At 35.9% G+C, this 17280-nt stretch overlaps 1 protein-coding gene across 4 annotated transcripts in view; it reads left to right on the top strand.

The window, feature by feature from the left end:
• Window positions 1–17280, top strand: part of cplane1 (ciliogenesis and planar polarity effector 1) — a 47494-nt gene that overhangs the window by 7997 nt on the left and 22217 nt on the right. For 3 of the 4 annotated variants that reach the window (XM_052567861.1, XM_052567862.1, XM_052567864.1), the window contains 18 exons: window positions 178–824; window positions 1676–1857; window positions 1942–2022; window positions 2095–2259; window positions 3044–3187; window positions 3729–3957; window positions 4046–4161; window positions 5912–6129; window positions 6734–6898; window positions 8608–8737; window positions 8817–8926; window positions 8998–9135; window positions 11532–11658; window positions 11775–12096; window positions 14025–14865; window positions 15720–15922; window positions 16991–17088; window positions 17173–17255. In XM_052567861.1, coding sequence (XP_052423821.1) covers window positions 178–824; window positions 1676–1857; window positions 1942–2022; window positions 2095–2259; window positions 3044–3187; window positions 3729–3957; window positions 4046–4161; window positions 5912–6129; window positions 6734–6898; window positions 8608–8737; window positions 8817–8926; window positions 8998–9135; window positions 11532–11658; window positions 11775–12096; window positions 14025–14865; window positions 15720–15922; window positions 16991–17088; window positions 17173–17255 — 3999 coding nt within the window. The remainder of the gene's footprint in view (window positions 1–177; window positions 825–1675; window positions 1858–1941; window positions 2023–2094; window positions 2260–3043; window positions 3188–3728; window positions 3958–4045; window positions 4162–5911; window positions 6130–6733; window positions 6899–8607; window positions 8738–8816; window positions 8927–8997; window positions 9136–11531; window positions 11659–11774; window positions 12097–14024; window positions 14866–15719; window positions 15923–16990; window positions 17089–17172; window positions 17256–17280) is intronic. The other variant, XM_052567863.1, reaches the window with a different exon arrangement.

Below are 17280 nucleotides of genomic sequence, written 5' to 3'. Positions count from 1 at the left end.
ATAGAGCAAGCTAGTGTTAAAGGCCTTTTTTGCTTTTGTTAACTGTATAATAAAATAAAATAAAAAACAAATAGATATAATGCAAACATTTTAAAGAAGACTGTTTTTTTTGTTGAGAAAATAAGCAGTTTATAAAGGAATAGAGTGCAAGTCTAAAAGTAAATGGTGTCTCTTTAGGATGATGAAGACCGTGATTCTGATGAAGGTCTGTACATCTGTTCACACACTGAAGACGGAGGCCAGCTGGAGTTTGCGTCTATGTTTGACACTCTTCACGCTCCGTCGTCCTCGGGTCTTCAGGGCGATCTGGACCGGGTTCACCGGAGCCTCACGAGAGCCTGGGCTCTGGGCGTTTCTCTGGGCAGCTCGGTCCAGCAGAGAGAGCGTCTCCTCAGGTTCACCGTCCTCTGTGTGGCTCGCCTCGTGAGACTCCTCCAGCTCAGGAAGAGCAGGGGCACGTGGGTCACTCTCGCCCTTCACACCCTCGGGACGCTGCTGTCGTTTCTCCCGTGGGACGCCGAGCGCACCGCAGGACGAAGCTGTCTGGGCATCGCTGTAGAGCTCACTAGATGCTTCGTGGACATGTTTCTCCCGCTTTCCTCCTCCGATTTAACACTGTGCTCTCAGAACTTCAGCGCAGCGCTCGTCGTCCTCCAGCGAGCGTCTCGGTGTGTGGATCAGACCTACAGCCTCCCGCCGAGAGCAGTGCATCATGGGAAGGAAGGCCAGCTGACATATTCCTCGGACATGTTTTCTGTCCCACTGTTGCAAGACGATGCTGATGCTGATGCCGAGACAGGAACACAAACAGCACCTTCTCATAGGTACTTTTTGGTTTATTTGAGTAGTAAGTAGTGCTTTCTTTAAGTCATCACTGTTTCTGCTCAAGGTTAGCACCACTCACTAAATTATTAGTTAATTATGTGTTATTTTATGTTATTCTTCTTTTTTCTATTGTTTATTTGATCTGATTTGAATTAATTCTTTAGTAAATTAATTTTAAATATTTGATCTGTTTCCATTAATTAATTTGTATCTAATATTGTATTTATTTCCATTAAGTTGTTTTCAGTTAATAATTATTTTAATGATTTTTTTCAATTAATTGATTAATTTAAATGTATCATTTATTCTGTTATTTTATTTATTCCCTTTTTTTATAACATTAAAAACATAATTAAAGTTTTAATTAATTTCCAGTTTTTTATTAAATAAATGTATTAATTGTAAATAAGTTATTTATTTATTTCAATTAATTGATTAATTTAAATGTATCATTCTGTTATTATTTTATTTATTCCCATTTATTTATTATTTTAATTACATTAAAACAATGAATGTTTTATTATTAATTTCCAGTTTTTTTATTAATTAAATAATTCATATTTAGTTAATTAATTTAAATGTATAATTTATTCTGTTATTATTTTATTTATTCACATTTATCTATTATTTTAATTACATTAAAAATACTATGAAAGTTTTATTATTCATTTCCATTTTTTAAATTAATTCAATAATTAATATTTATTTATTTTAATTTAATTATGTATTTATTTAAAATATGTTTTTATTAGTATTTATTTATTTAGATTTTTTTGTACATTTATTTTAAATGCGAGAAGGCACTTTCTGCACGGCCTGACGTCTTTTGCGTGTTGTTTTTCTTTCTCAGGTTGGTGGTGATCTGGCGTGAGGTGTACAAAAGGGCTTTGGGGTTCCTGGAGGAACTACATCACCGCAGAGGCGTAAAAAATGAGCTGGAGAAGATGTCAGTTATCATTCCTCAAATCCAGCGAGCTTTACAGTCCGCCGGAGACCGTCTCGAGGAGAAACACACACTGCGGAGTTTCAGCGGTGAGCCAGAGCAACCAAAACACAAGCTTATTTTATTCCCATGATGCTTTGATGATGTGTTGCTGCTGTTGTGTCCATCCTCAGGTGAGCAGCACTTTATTTTAGGAGAATATACAGAGAGCGTTCAGGTTTGGAGGACTCAGCTGAGGGCAGAGAGACAGAGAGGTCAGTCTGTTTTCAGTCAAACGCTCCGGTTGATTGACAGGTGTCACTCACTTCATCCGTCCCGTCTCACAGTGGGTCCGATGACGTGTTTCCTGGAGACTCGCTGCGGTCTGGCTCTTCTCTACACGCTGCTCTTCCAGTATCGACTGCGAGAGGCTCAGGGTCTGTGTGACCGTCTGGCTCGTCAGTTGCACACACCAACAGGACGACAGGAAGAGGAAACGCAAGGAGAGCCTGGTAGGAAGTCACTTAACAGCATTTCAGAACGGACCAGTATCAGTCAGATTGACTCTAATGCTGCATCTGAAAACTATTCATTGCTAAAGTGAAATTTGATTTAGTTTTAGTCATAGTCTTTGGTTATATTTTAGTCAACTGGACTATTTTAGTCCTAGTCGAACGCCTAGCCCTAGTCCAAATTTTCCCGGGAAAACATCTGGTGATGTCAACGATTTGAACAATGTAGAAACAGATTAGAACACGTCTCAAAATTAAATAAAACCAGAGTCAAAATTACAGATTTTTCTTTCATGCCAAAAATCATGAGGATATTAAGTAAAGATCATGTTCAATGAAGATATTTTTGTACATTTCCTACCGTGAATATATCAAAACTTCATTTTTGATTAGTAATATGCATCGCTAAGAACTTCATCTGAAACAACTTTAATACAGTATTTAGGTTTTTTTTGCATCCTCAGATTCCAGATTTGTAAATATTGTTCTATCATAACAAACCATAAATCACTGCAAAGATGATTTATTCAGCTTTCAGATCATGCATAAATCTCAATTTCGACTGATTTTTGTGCTCCGGGGTGAATAGAAAGATGAACAGAAAGTTCATAAGAACAGCATTTATTGAAATCTAAATGTTTGTGACATTATACCTCTTGATTTATTGAATGCATCCTTGCTGAATAAATCTACTCTTTATTAAGCGTGATCCCACACTTTGAGCAGCGGTGTATTTGTAGATGTGATTGTGCTGAGGTCAGTAAGGTCATCTTTCTCTCTGTAGATGAGGGTCTGGTGGGGCGTGAAGCGGCCTGTGCTGTGGTTCAGTCTCTGGGCAGGTTTATGGCGGCGTACTTCACCAACCGTCCGCTCTTCATCCTCCCGCCACACAACGTCGACGTGCTGCCGCCTCTTCACTTACCACACGGTGAGTCCACCACCAACAACATGAATGTGCACGGTCCGAACATTTCTGAATGCATGGAGAGTAGAGAAAAGAGTCCGAGCACACTGCATGAAACACTGTATCCCGTAATGCAGTGCATCCTCTGAAAGCTGAATAAATGATCTCTCCAGTGATGTGTGGTTTGTGAGGAGAAGACAATATTTGTCTGAGATACAACTATTTGAAAATCTGGAATCAGTGGGAGCAAAAAAATCTAAATATTGAGAAAATCATCTTTAAAGTTGTTCAAATTAAGTTCTTAGCAATGCATATTACTAATCAAACATGAAGTTTTGATATATTTACTGTAGGAACTTTACTAAATATCTTCATGGAACATGATCCCAATGATTTTTGGCATTAAAGAGAAATGTATTATTTTGACTCTCTTGCTGGCTATTGCTACAAATATACCCCAGAGTGATGCTAGTATAGCTTTCTGAACACATCTTGAGTCTCATATGTCTAATAAGGCAGTGTATGGTTGATTAGCTGATGTAATGACTTGTTTTGTCTCTCACAGATGCTAGTGGACGTGTGGTGGAGTTGTGTCAGACTGCTGTATCGCAGGCGGTGCGCTCCGAGCAGCTCTCGGCTCTGTGGACGGTGGATTACGCTCTGGAGCTGCTCCTGCTGGGAGGATTGATGCCCGAGGCCTCGTGGATGGCCCTGCGGCTGGGAGACTGGAAGATGGCAGCCGCTCTCGGCTTGGCCTACAGCAACTACTGCACGGGACACTTCCACATCAGCAGGTCTGTAGTCAGCATGAGGGTCTGGGTCACGCTTCAGTCACATGCTGCAGTGATGTTTTCATATTTCTGGCTTTTCCCGGTCCTCCAGCCTGCGCTGGAGAGAGCTGCACCTTCCCACCGAGCTGAAGCCTGCCGTGATATTCCAGGATCAGCTGGAGATGTTACTGGACCGAATGACTGGCTCTGAAGCACATGCTAACACAGGTGAAAATGCAGTATTTATAATCAGGGTAAATCATGAGATCTAGACCCTTTAATTAACCGTGCAACAAAATTAAAACGGTTTTGATTTAATTAATGTTTCGCGGTTTATTAACAAAACTTGAGTACGGTTATTAATTATCACATTATAGTTTTATAATCTTCCTTGTTTGGTGGTGTTAGATTGTATCCTTAGCTGAAATGTCTGTAAAAATGCTTCCTGAAAATAATTTTAGAATTCTGTCACACTGAATTTAATTTAATTTGATATAATATAATATAATATAATATAATATAATTTAGTTTGATAAAATATAATTTAATATAATATATAAAATGTAATAAAATATAATATATAATTATATTATAGGTCGTTACTGTTATCTAAAATAACTATATAAATTAAATTAAATTGCTACAAAAATATAAAATTACAATATTTAATCAAAATAAATATAAGATACAATTCAGCTTTGCATGTATGTGTGTGTGTGTGTGTATATATATATATATATATATATATACACATAAACTAATTAAAATGACAAAGCACATAAAATAAAATAAAATACTGAAGATGTAACAAATAAATGCTATTTCAAAATAAGAATTAAACGGGGGGTGAAATGCTTGTTTTCACTCAATATCCTGTTAATCTTGAGTACCTATAGAGTAGTACTGCATCCTTCATAACTCCAAAAAGTCTTCATTTTTATTATATTTATAAGAGAAAGATAGTCTGTACCGATTTTTCCCGGAAAAACACGAGCGCCTAGAGGCGTGACGTGTGGGCGGAGCTAAAGAATCACGAGCGCCAGTAGGCTTTTGCGTTGAGAGCGTTTGGAAGCTATGACACAAATCCAGAGGCTGAAATTTAACAAGAGCAGCATCAGCAAAGGCGGTATGCTATGTGGTATGTACTGAAACTGTATATATTTGCTTAGCGGTTTTGGAAAATGACTAAGTTCCACTTTATGTCGTCTTTTTTTTTTTTTTTTAAGCTGTACATGTGGAAAGTGCAGTTTGATGACAACATCGCATGTTGTTTACTTGATGTGCTTACGCGCCGATAGCTAAGTTAACAACACAGAGATATTTGAAGCAGTTTTACTCACCGCCTGCGGTTCCAACACACGATCGTGACCCTTTTCCGTTGGGACTGCATTATCCTTAAGAAATAAACGATGTGCAATCCGAAATGCAGGGAACAAACAAAAACACTTTCACAACTCCGTTGATGCTCTGTAAAAATAAACTCCATCCACTGGTCCCTTAATGCTGTTTTTTCTTTGGTAATCTGTGCAGGGTTGTCTTGCCCTGGCAACCGAAAACACACTTCTTTTGTGACATTTGGCGACGCTCTTGCTCTGATCAGTGAAGTCTGTTGTGCTCTCAGTGCTCTGCTATACGGGAGCGCGCTCTTCCGGCAGAAGTGTGTCAGGACCCATATAAGGAAATTCCGCTCCATCTAACGTCACACAGAGCTATACTCGAAAAAAACTTTCCGAAACTTGTGACAAACCGGAAGAGGTTTTTTGGAACAAAAATACTCCTTCAAACGTACAACTTAATTTTTGAAACTTTGTCCATGTTTAGCATGGGAATCCAACTCTTTAACAGTGTAAAAAACTCAGTATGCATGAAATAGCATTTCACCCCCCCTTTAAGTGTATATAAATAATAGTAAAATGAGACTGTAAATGGAATCTAATCCGTCTACAGCTGATATGCTGTTGGTTTGTTGCTCCTTTAGGCGCAGTGTGTGTTGAGGACATGGATCTGGTTCAGGACTCTGTGCAGGAGATCCTGAAGGCATCTGTCATGGCGGAGGTGGATGTCATCTCTCATCCTCTAACACGACTTCTGGATGCAGCCAAAGAGCGAGCGATGTCACTTCCTGCTCTGGTTCCTCCTGCGTTCTACCTTCCTGCTCCTCCGCTGTACTGTCCACAGCCTTCACCGAACACACAGGTGGAGCACACACAAGCATGAACCCTTTATCACAAAAGTCAAAAACCACCTCAAGCGAGCGTTAAAAACTTTTTGCAAATTTAAGAATTAAAAATGTGGCATTTCCATCACTCGTTAATGACGCGATACTTCGAAATCAGCATAAAAGAGGGTGATGGAATAGACCTTTCACAATAACCAATATATCGACTTTTATATTTACTTCAAAATTTAAGTCACCATGTTTTCACATTCCACTTGCGCTTGTTTCTTTTGCAGTTTCTTGTTACTTTGCACTTTGTTAGAAAATGTTAATTTGCTTTTTATTCACGTTTTTAAAGGTGTCTGATATTTCAAAACGTAATTTGCGTGATCTAAATATTCTTTAAAAATTAAAAGTTTGTTGACATTTGGAAGTGTGTAGGGCTTGCATTATTATGATGTTACATTGATTCTATATTCAGTGGTATAAAATGGTCTTTAAAATGACAATAATAGTGCTTTTCGTGAATATTTCTGGGGCAGTATATCGCACAACAAAAAGCTGTTATTGTGACAGGCTTAGATGAAAACATCTGTCTCTGTCGCATGGATCTCATCTTCAGCTGTGTGTCCATGTCCTCAGGACTCTGTGAGAGATGCAGCTCTGGTTCTGGAGAGGGAGTCTCGCTGCCAGGTTTCTGGGTTGGTTCAGAAGGTTCTGATGCTCTTCAGAGCGGCACACAGCTCTCGGCCCGCGGCGCAGTGGTACATCAGCAGCCTGCAGCGCTGCAGACACCTACAGCACAAGGTGTCCAACACATGCTTCCCATATGTCCAACTCACAATTACTTACCTAATTACCCAGCAGTTACCTGGACATGTAAAGTTCCTTTGTTCTCTGGGTGTTAGTAACCTTTATATAACCAGGTTAAATATACACGTTATTTACTAACTAGCTTACTAACTAACCAATCAGCTATCAAATCAACATATAAGTAGTTTTTTTAACAATTACCATTGTAATGTCATAGAATTCTTTGGGAGTTAGTGACCTTGATTTTAACCAAGTTGAAATAAATATTACTAACTGTCTAACAAACTAACCAACATATTAGCAGTTACTTGGAAAAATTCTGTTACATAATGTGTTTCCCATGTGTACAACTAACAATTATTTCCCTAATTACCCAGCAGTTACTTGGACATTTAACGTTAAAATGTTTATCTAACCAGGTTAAATGTAAAGGTTACTTACTAACTAGCTTTATTAGCAGTCACTTGATAATTTACCATTATAATGTTTGTTTAACCAGGTAAAATGTAAAAGTAACTTACTAACTAGCTTTATTAGCAGTTACTTGGTCATTTACCATTATAATGTTTATCTAACCATGTTAAATGTAAAAGTAACTTACTAACTAGCTTTATTAGAAGTCACTTGGTCATTTACCATTATAATGTTTATCTAACCAGGTTTAAATGTAAAGGTTACTTACTTACTAGCTTTATTAGCAGTTACTTGGTCATTTTCCATTATAATGTTTATCTAACCAGGTTAAATGTTTGAGTTTTCTTTGGGCTGTAGTAACCTTTATCTAACCAGGTTAAATGTAAAGGTTACTTACTAACTAGCTTTATTAGCAGTCACTTGATAATTTACCATTATAATGTTTGTTTAACCAGGTAAAATGTAAAAGTAACTTACTAACTAGCTTTATTAGCAGTTACTTGGTCATTTACCATTATAATGTTTATCTAACCATGTTAAATGTAAAAGTAACTTACTAACTAGCTTTATTAGAAGTCACTTGGTCATTTACCATTATAATGTTTCTCTAACCAGGTTTAAATGTAAAGGTTACTTACTTACTAGCTTTATTAGCAGTTACTTGGTCATTTTCCATTATAATGTTTATCTAACCAGGTTAAATGTTTGAGTTTTCTTTGGGCTGTAGTAACCTTTATCTAACCAGGTTAAATATAAAGGTTATTTACTAACTAACTAACCAACCAATCAGCTATCAAATCAACATAGTAGTTTTTTTTTTAACAAGTGCCATTGTAATGTCTAAGAGTTATTTGTGAGTTAGTAAGTACTGTTTGAATTTGGTACTTGTTAGTACTAGTTTGTTTGTTGTTCTAAGAATCTTACTGATGCTCTCTGTTGGTAAATCTAGAAGAAAGAGTCCAGACAGTTAATATAACATTTATTTATTCAGGCTAAAATAACGGCTACTAACTATCATGTTAGCAGTTACTTGGACTTGTACTTTTATAATGTCTAAGTATTGTTTTGGAGTACACGTTAGTGAACAACCTGCTTAAATATAAAGGTTACTAATTAAATAAACAACTCACCAGCTAACTAACTAACTAAATTTTTTACTTCTTTTTTTTTTATCTTTGTTTTGGAAAAGTACCATTGGAATGTCTTAGTATTTCTATTTGGATATAGTACTAGTTAGTAGTAAATTGGATATCGTTTTAAGAATCTCATCTGATATTTTCTGTTGGTAGATCTGGAAGAAAGCGTCTGAACCCAAAGCCGAATTGGTTCCTGATGGACTGAAGAAATTTTCCACCCATCATGGGTTCTTCCAATCAGGGCCCAGCAAAGACATGGATAGGGTCACTACGCAAATCATAAGTATGCTGACCCCGAACTTTTAGTTAGTGGTGTCTATGTGAAGCTCAGTGTATTTATATGATTTTCTGACTTCGTTCAGTATGTTTCCGTGAGTTGTGTGCACTTTGCTGGATGCTCCATGTGAGGGACCAGCTCAGCGTTTCCTGTAGAAAGTACCAGGCTGCAAGGCAACAGGAGAAAGACACTGCGGTGCGTTTAAAGAATGATTGTATGAGTATCTCTGAGATGCCAGGTGTGTCAATCCATTTTTTGTCTCTCAGGTCAGTGTGTCAGATCTGTGTGTTGAGGCTCTGTGCTGGGCGCGCCGCCTCCTGCCGTTCTGCCATTTCCTGAACGCAGAGGAAGCCCTGCAGGACTTAGTGCTCAGCCTTGTGTCTGAACTGCCGCCCAGTCGTGTGGTAATATACATCACAGTGTTTCTCACACATTAATTTACTTACGCCACAATATCCACATTGACCTCTACAAATATCCACCGTCTCCTGTCATCAGCTCACACATCTCACACACACGAGCCTGATATTAGCACTATATTTAGCAATATATTTATCACCCCCTTGCTCTTGATGCATGGTTTTTCTATCTGGAGCATCGGAGAGAGTATATGATGCCCTCAGTTGTACTCATTGTGAAAAAATGTATCTAAAAATCATACAGTCATTGTTTGAAAGGGTTCAAATACACAAAAAATGCAGCATTAACTGTTCAGGACAAACAAAGGACTCCTTAACAACTATCACAAAAAAAAAAGACAAACTAAAAACACAGCTGTGGATTATTTTGCTAACAACACAGTATTAAGAATCAAGGGGGTGTAAACTTTTGAACGTGGTCATTTTTTATAAATTCAACTATTATTGTACTATATGTAAACTTGAAATATCTTATTCAGGTTAGTAATAATTAAATAAACAATAACATGCATTTCGTATGATCCCTCTAATTTTGGTAAAATAATGAAAATTTAGCAGAATCTAAAAAGGGGGATGTAAACTTTTGAAGTCAACTGTAAAAATGTATATACGAGAGTAAGTAAACCCAGGATAGATTTATAAAGCAAAACATGGCATTGCTTTAACCATGGATGGACAAAGCAGATCATCCTACCCGAGCATACAACACACAATGATGAGTGAGGGTTTTAAGGTTTCTTATAAACCTCAGTGCAACATGATAAACTCACTGGCATTAATATGTGACATTATCTGCTGCCACAAGTCTCACACAATCCTTTGAGAAACACTGCATCACTAACTACTAAACTTACACTCATTTAACATACTTATAGTTTGTACTGTACCGACTTCTTTAAACTTAAAAAAAAAAAAAAGTTAACTAACATACTGTTGTAATGTTTTAGAATTCTTTAGGAGTTGTTTTTAACCTTTATTTCACCTGGTTAAATAAAAGTTACCAACTAACTAACTATAACATGTTAGTAGTTTTTGGACATGTACTGTTGTCATGTCTTTGTGTTCTGTGGGAGTTAGTTGTGGTCGTTTATTACAAACTAACTAACTAGCAAACTGACATACATGTTAGTAGTGTTTTGGATGAGTGCTATTGTGAAGTCTTAGCATTCTATGTGAGTTTGTTACTCATCTTTATTTTTAACTTGGTAAATTAAAATAAACAACCAACAAACAAACTAACTAATGTACGATTTTACTGTTTTAGTATTGTTTGGGAATTTGTTGGTCATCTTCATTTAACAAGGTTAAAATAAAGGTTACTAATTAACTAACAAGTATTTTGGCCAAGTATCATTGTAACGTCTTAGAGTTCTTGAGTAATCTTTATTTAACCTGGAAAAAATGAAGGTTACTAACAAACTAAATAACTAACTAACTAACTAACTAACAACTAACATGTTAGTAGTTCTTTGCTAATTTCTGTTGTAACAACTTAAAAATTTATGCGAGTAATGTTTATTTTTTTGCCTTGTAATTTAAGTTTACTAATCAACTAACCTGGTTAATTAGGTAAAAAATAAAGGTTACTAACTAACTAACAACTAACTAACATGTTAGTAGTTTTTTGCTAATTACTATTGTAACATCTTACAATTATTTGCGGGTAATGTTGATTTTTTTTTTTACCTTGTAATTTAAGTTTACTGATTAACTAACCTGGTTAATCAGGTAAAAAATAAAGGTTACTAACTAACTAACAACTAACTAACATGTTAGAAGTTTTTTGCTAATTACTATTGTAACATCTTACAATTATTTGCGAGTAATGTTGATTTTTTTTTTACCTTGTAATTTAAGTTTGCTAATTAACTAACCTGGTTAATCAGGTAAAAAAATAAAGGTTACTAACTAACTAACATGTTAGTAGTTTTTTTCTAATTACTGTTACATCTTACAATTCTTTTTTTACCTTGTAATTTCAGGTAACTAATTAACTAACCTGGTTAATTAGGTAAAAAAATAAGCTTGCTATGTATCATGTTACCATTATCATGTCATCATGATCAGATTAAAAACAAAGGTAACTACCTAACTAACTAACAAAGATATTACTATAATTTTTTTTTTACATATACCATTGTAAAGTCTTAGTATTTTTAGGAGTTAACAAGTAAGTAATCTTTATTTTAACCTGGTTAATTAAAGTTGACCAACTAATTAACTTGTAAACAATAATAAGGCATTATGACGGTCCAAAAAACAATTGTATAAATATCAGTCTAATCTAAATAATCGTCCGTCAGTGTAGCATTACAGTACATCTTTGTAGCACCTCACCGGTTCAGCTATTTCTAAGTTTGTGTTTCATCTCCTGTGTTTAGACGGCAGAAACTCTAGCGAAAGTGTTTCCTGACGAGACGGAGTCTGTTCGCGTGCCGCTGCGGGATAAGTACAATTCGCTGGTGCAGAGACTGAGACCCGTGATAGTGCCAGAGACCTTGACACCAGGTTACCAGAGCTGCTTTAAGGAATAATTCACCCAGAACGATGGCTCTTTCCTTTGTTCGGAAAGCAGAGCATCTGGTCAGTCTTCAGCCCCTAACCAGATGTGCTCATGTTCACAGATGTGCCACCAGGAAGCATTAGGGAAGATGAGGGTGGCGATACTATGATGATTCTGATCCAGGATCAGCTGAGGAAGCGACGCCGGGAGCTTCGGCGTCTGGCAAAGTACCTGGGTGCACCGGAACCGTACCTGTGGGAGAGAGAAGAGGAGGAGGACAGAGGAGGTGCTGCTTCCATACTGAAGCACCTCTCTCTCGGGACTAGTTTGAGTGACAGCACGCTGACGGACTGTGGGCGCCCCCTAGTGTACAGTGAAGGAGACACGGCCGAGACGCTGTCTGAGCCTCTTTCCCCAGAGCTGCAGACCAAATCTGCACACAGGTAACTTTGCTAATGTACTGCATACTGTATATTTTTTTGTATAAATATTTTGTGAAACAGTATGCATGTGTTGTATACTGCAAATGTAGTTTGTCATCCACACTGTAAAGATTTTTTTTTTTTATGCTAGACGAAGATTATTGAAGTTTATTTTACAAGAATTGCAATTTCTTTGCAATTATTTATGACAGTTTCTGAGCGAAAATTGTTTCAAAGAGAAATTTGTACTCTTTGGGAGTTAGTTAGTAACATTTATTTAACCAGGTTAAAAACACATGTACCATTGCAATGTTTTAGTTGTAATTATCCATTATTTAACCAGGTTAAAATAAAGGTTACGAACTAACTTTTTAGTAGTTTTTTGGATGTGTACCATTGTTATATTTTACAATTCTTTGGTAGTTAGTTAGTAACATTGAAGTAGGTTAAAATAAAGGTTACCAACTAACTGACTGACCAATTAACTCACTGACCAACTAAATAGCTAACTAACTAACGTGCTAGTTATTGTTTTAGACATGTGCAATTGTAATATTTTTGTATTTTTTGGTAGTTAGTTTGTAGCCTTTATTTAACCAGGTTAAAAACAAAGGCTGCTAACTAAATTGTTTGGACATTTTTTTGTACCATTGTTATTATAATTGTTTTTGTGGTAGTTAATCGGTAACATTTAACCAGGTTAAAATAAAGGTTACTAACTATCTTGTTAGTAGTTTTTTGGATGTGTACCATTGTTATATTTTACAATTCTTTGGTAGTAAGTTAGTAACCTTTATTTTCCTAGGTTAAAATAAATTTTACTAACTAACTAACTAATATGCTAGTTGTTTTTTAGACATGTAACATTTTAATATTTCAGTATTCTTAGTTTGGGAGTTAGTAATCTTTATTTAACCAGGATTAAAAAAAGGTTACTAAGTAAATAAGTAATTAAATAAATAACTAACATGTTAGTAGTGTTCTGCACATGTACCATTATAATGTTTTAGTTTTGTTTGAGAATTCATAAACAACCATTATTTAACAAGGTTAAAATAAAGAAGAAACCTTAGTAAAGGTTACGAACTAACTTTTAAGTAGTTTTTTGGATGTGTACTATTGTTAGATTTTACAGTTCTTTGATAGGTAGTAACATTTATTTAACTAGATTAATTTAAAGATTACTAACTAACTAACTAACTAACTTGTTAGTTGTTTTTTAAACATTTCAGTTGTAGTTTTTTAGTATTCTTAGTTTGGGAGCTAGTAACCTTTATTTAACCATGATTAAATAAAGGTTACTACCTAAAAAAATAATTAAATTAATAACTAACATGTTAGTAGTGTTCTGCATATGTACTATTAGAATGTTTTTGTTGAAGAGTAAGTAACCATTATTTAACCAGGTTAATATAAAGGTTACTAACTAACTTGTTAGTAGTTATTGGATGTATACCACTGTTATATTTTACAATTCTTTGTTAGTTAGTTGTTTAAATTTAACTAGATTACAATAAAGGTTACTAACTAACTAGTATTAGTATCCTTTATATAAACATGTTACTATCTAACTAACATGTTAGTAGTTTCTTTTTTTAACTGTTCTTAGTATTCTTTGGGAGTTGGTAACCAAGTAAAAAAAAAAGATTACTATCTGTATAACTAACATCATATAATAAACATAAAAGATTTCTGCACATGTACTATTGTAATATTTTTGTTTTCATTTGGAGTTATTGAGTAAACTTTATTTAACCAGGTAGAATTGTTTTTTCAGTGCAAGGATTTTGTACAGAGCATATCAAATTCATATTCCATTCCCAGTATGCAAAGTGCATACTTAAAACATAGTTTGAGTAGTAGGCCATTTTGAACTTGTTTTAAATGACTTGAGCAAATTAATGCGTGAATATGGTCAACCTACAGTAAACTCTTTCTTGTGTTTGTAGTTCTAAGACTGCTAAATTTCAGGATGCACATGAGAAATCAACTCAAGAAAGAAAAGGAGATAATAGATCCTGCACAGTGGAACCCAAAGCACCAGACTCGACTGTACCCACAGTGGGAACCTGGGAGTTTGAGCTGGAGGATGAGGAGTACACGCTCTTCCTAGATTTGTTCCTCAGCTACATGCTAGGAAAAGACAGACTGGACGCTGAGGAGTCCGAGCTGCCTTTACTAAGTGCTTTCTCACAACAGCTCCGTACTAGAGAGCTGCACTCGGTGACCTTTGACATGCTGACCACTCTCAAACGCCGTCAGAAGGATCGGAAACGAAGTGTGCAGTTACCTCTCTTCCATGCCGGTCACTGCTTCCAAACTCTCCCGGATGCTCCCAGACCTCCGTCGTCCATTCAGTTCGACGCTCGTTCTACGTCCCCTTGTGCTCTTCCTGGACTCCATACTGGGAAACATCAAGGTCTTTTTGGCCTTCGTCGACAGGCTTCCTTAATGTCCAAAGATGTAAAAGTAAATCTGATTGGCACAGACGTGGAGTCGACAGTCTTTAAGATCCTCTCTCAGGATGATTTAGATGTTCAGATGGAGCTGGACTCCTCTCTCGAGGCCAGGTTTCCTCAGCTAGCCCGGCTGCTGGAGTGGATGATGCGTTGGGCCGAAAGACGGGTTCTGCTTTCTCAGCCAATCAGAAAGACCTCAGAGGGCTCCAGTGATTCGGTGGTCATCAGGGTCAAAGCTTCGACTCCTGCCGTGCTGACAGCGCTGGAGCTGCTAAAGTGGAGGTACAGCGCCGCCCTGCTGGGAGAAAACTCTAATCACTCCCATTCTAAGGTAAGGATGCATTCGGAGATGATTTTAATAAAACTGTTATTCCATATTCGCACCAATTCGGAATAGATGCCATGCCTGTTTAAATGTGAATGGATCAGAGGTGTAAGTACAAAGTCATTCAAAAGCTAAAACTGTTTAAAAATGGTAGAAGTGTAAGACAGGTGAGTCTGGTTGCAAGGTTTTTGTCTTGTTGTGTTCTGATCCTGATCTAACATTATTTTTTGTGAAGGAGCAAAACTGCATTTATTAGTGGATCATGATGGAACGGCATGATTCAAACAATTTTGATAGAAATACCAAGGCAAAGTAAATAAAGATAAATCAATAATAATTATTAATTATAATATAAATACATATAAAAAATTAATTTATATTTTTGTGTAATTTATATTTTATATTTGTCAGTATTTTATATATATATGTGTGTGTGTGTGTGTATATATATATATATATATATATATATATATATATATATATATATATATATATATATATATATATATATGTGTGTGTGTGTGTGTGTGTGTGTGTGTGTGTGTGTGTGTGTTTGTGTGTTTGTGTCATTTTAAATAAAATTGATTTATTTAATATATTATTATTTTTCCCCATTTTTGTTTATTGACTGTCTTTGTGGCCTCACATCAGCACCAGTGTCATTTTAGCCTTACTTATATAATGTTATATTTCAAGAATATTTTAAATTAACGTTACATTTTTACAGTTTTCATTTTAGTCAGCTTATGTGCGTTTGTCCTTTTATTTATTTAGAATTTAAATATTGCTAGGCTTCATTTCTTTTATCACTGTTCAGTTTTAGTACTAATTAAGTTGTTGACTTACAGTCAGTATTTTAGTTCGTAGGGCTTGAGCTGTCAGAAACCCCCGGATCACACCACCACAGGGACTTCAGCACACATGTGAAACAGACTGTGAACTCTCCTGTGCTCCATCAGAGGGAGGAGCCTGTCGCTCAGCCAATCAGAGAGAGCAGTGTGGACACGGGTTACCCGGGGTCAGCAGGGACGCCCATCACACTCCCAGAGCTGGACGTCCAAGAGTGAGTCCACAGCACACATCTGCTGAAAACACGACTGATAAACACTTATGATGCTTTCACAAAAAAAGAAAAGAAAAAAAGAGCTCAAAGTGACAGTCTAGAGAACAGATCTAAAACACAAAACAGTGTGTTAATCAGAAGGACATTGGCAATCATAATTGAACGCATATCCTTATTATTGATTTTGAATATTTTCAATATGCACTATAAAAAAATTAATAAATAAAATTGGTGCTTATTTTTTAATGAAGTTTTTCTCTCTCAAATTTCACATTTAATTCAACATTTTACTTGTCATTTTTTGTTATTTGTGAAATCTTTCTCACTACCTCTTTATAGAAAATGTTTCTTATTTAAAAAAAAAACATTTTTTAATGATAAAATTAAACGTTATTCTGAACTGAAATAAGCAAATTGATTTTTTTGTCTATGTATTTTGGTTTTCTGTCTCATATCAACATCAGTGTTATTTTAGATTTATTTGAAAACTATTATAACTTGCTAATATTTTAAAATAGATTTTAATTTTTTATACTTTCAGTTTTCATTTTTCTTTTAAAAATTAGTTTTATGTGCCTATATAATTTTTATTAGTGTTTGTATTTAAACAAAAATTATAATTCTACCATAATAAATACCAACTTGTTTCTACACCAGAAGTGTGTTAATAAAGCAATAAACCCCAAGAAGGGCTTGTTTTGATTTTATAAATATACATATTAAGGTTTCACAAAATAAAACAGAGGAAATAAAGGGTAATGATATGAATAAAAACAGTATTCTTCCACCAAACAACATAGCTCCTCAGAAACAGTTGTGGTTGCAACAAAGTGGTTGCCGAGCAACAGACAGAAGTAAACAAAGGTGTTTGTTACTTTGTATCGTAATTTAGAACAGCTTCGAATGCGGCTCAGCCAATCAGAATCAAGGAGCGGAACTCTCAGAGTTTTTAAAAAAAAAACTTGGATTGAGTTAAATGTGTTCAGAGAATCAAGTCAAAGCTTCATTGAAGGGAACTAGACAGAAAAGCGGTTTTAACAGTCCCGTGTGATGATTGTTTGTTCTCAGTGCGCGTGAAGCCGAGGATGTGGTGGATCCGCTCTCTGAACACGAGGACACAGAGATGATGATCGGAGACATCACACAGACGTCTGCAGCTACAGACGGTCAGACTCCTGTGACCTCCGCCTGACACATTATAATATACTGATTATTAGTCATATTAATTCAAACCGTCTTTTTGTTGATAGTGGTTTTGTTTACAGATGAGAGCAGCGCCGCTGATGTCACCGAGGCATCATTGTCCAATCAGAGCAGAGCTCCCAGAGATCAGGTGACCGTGTGCTGCCCCATACAGA

Source organism: Carassius gibelio, chromosome B10, assembly GCF_023724105.1.
Source record: "Carassius gibelio isolate Cgi1373 ecotype wild population from Czech Republic chromosome B10, carGib1.2-hapl.c, whole genome shotgun sequence".
Lineage (NCBI taxonomy): Eukaryota > Metazoa > Chordata > Actinopteri > Cypriniformes > Cyprinidae > Carassius > Carassius gibelio.
This window is presented reverse-complemented; position numbering and strand designations above follow the sequence as displayed.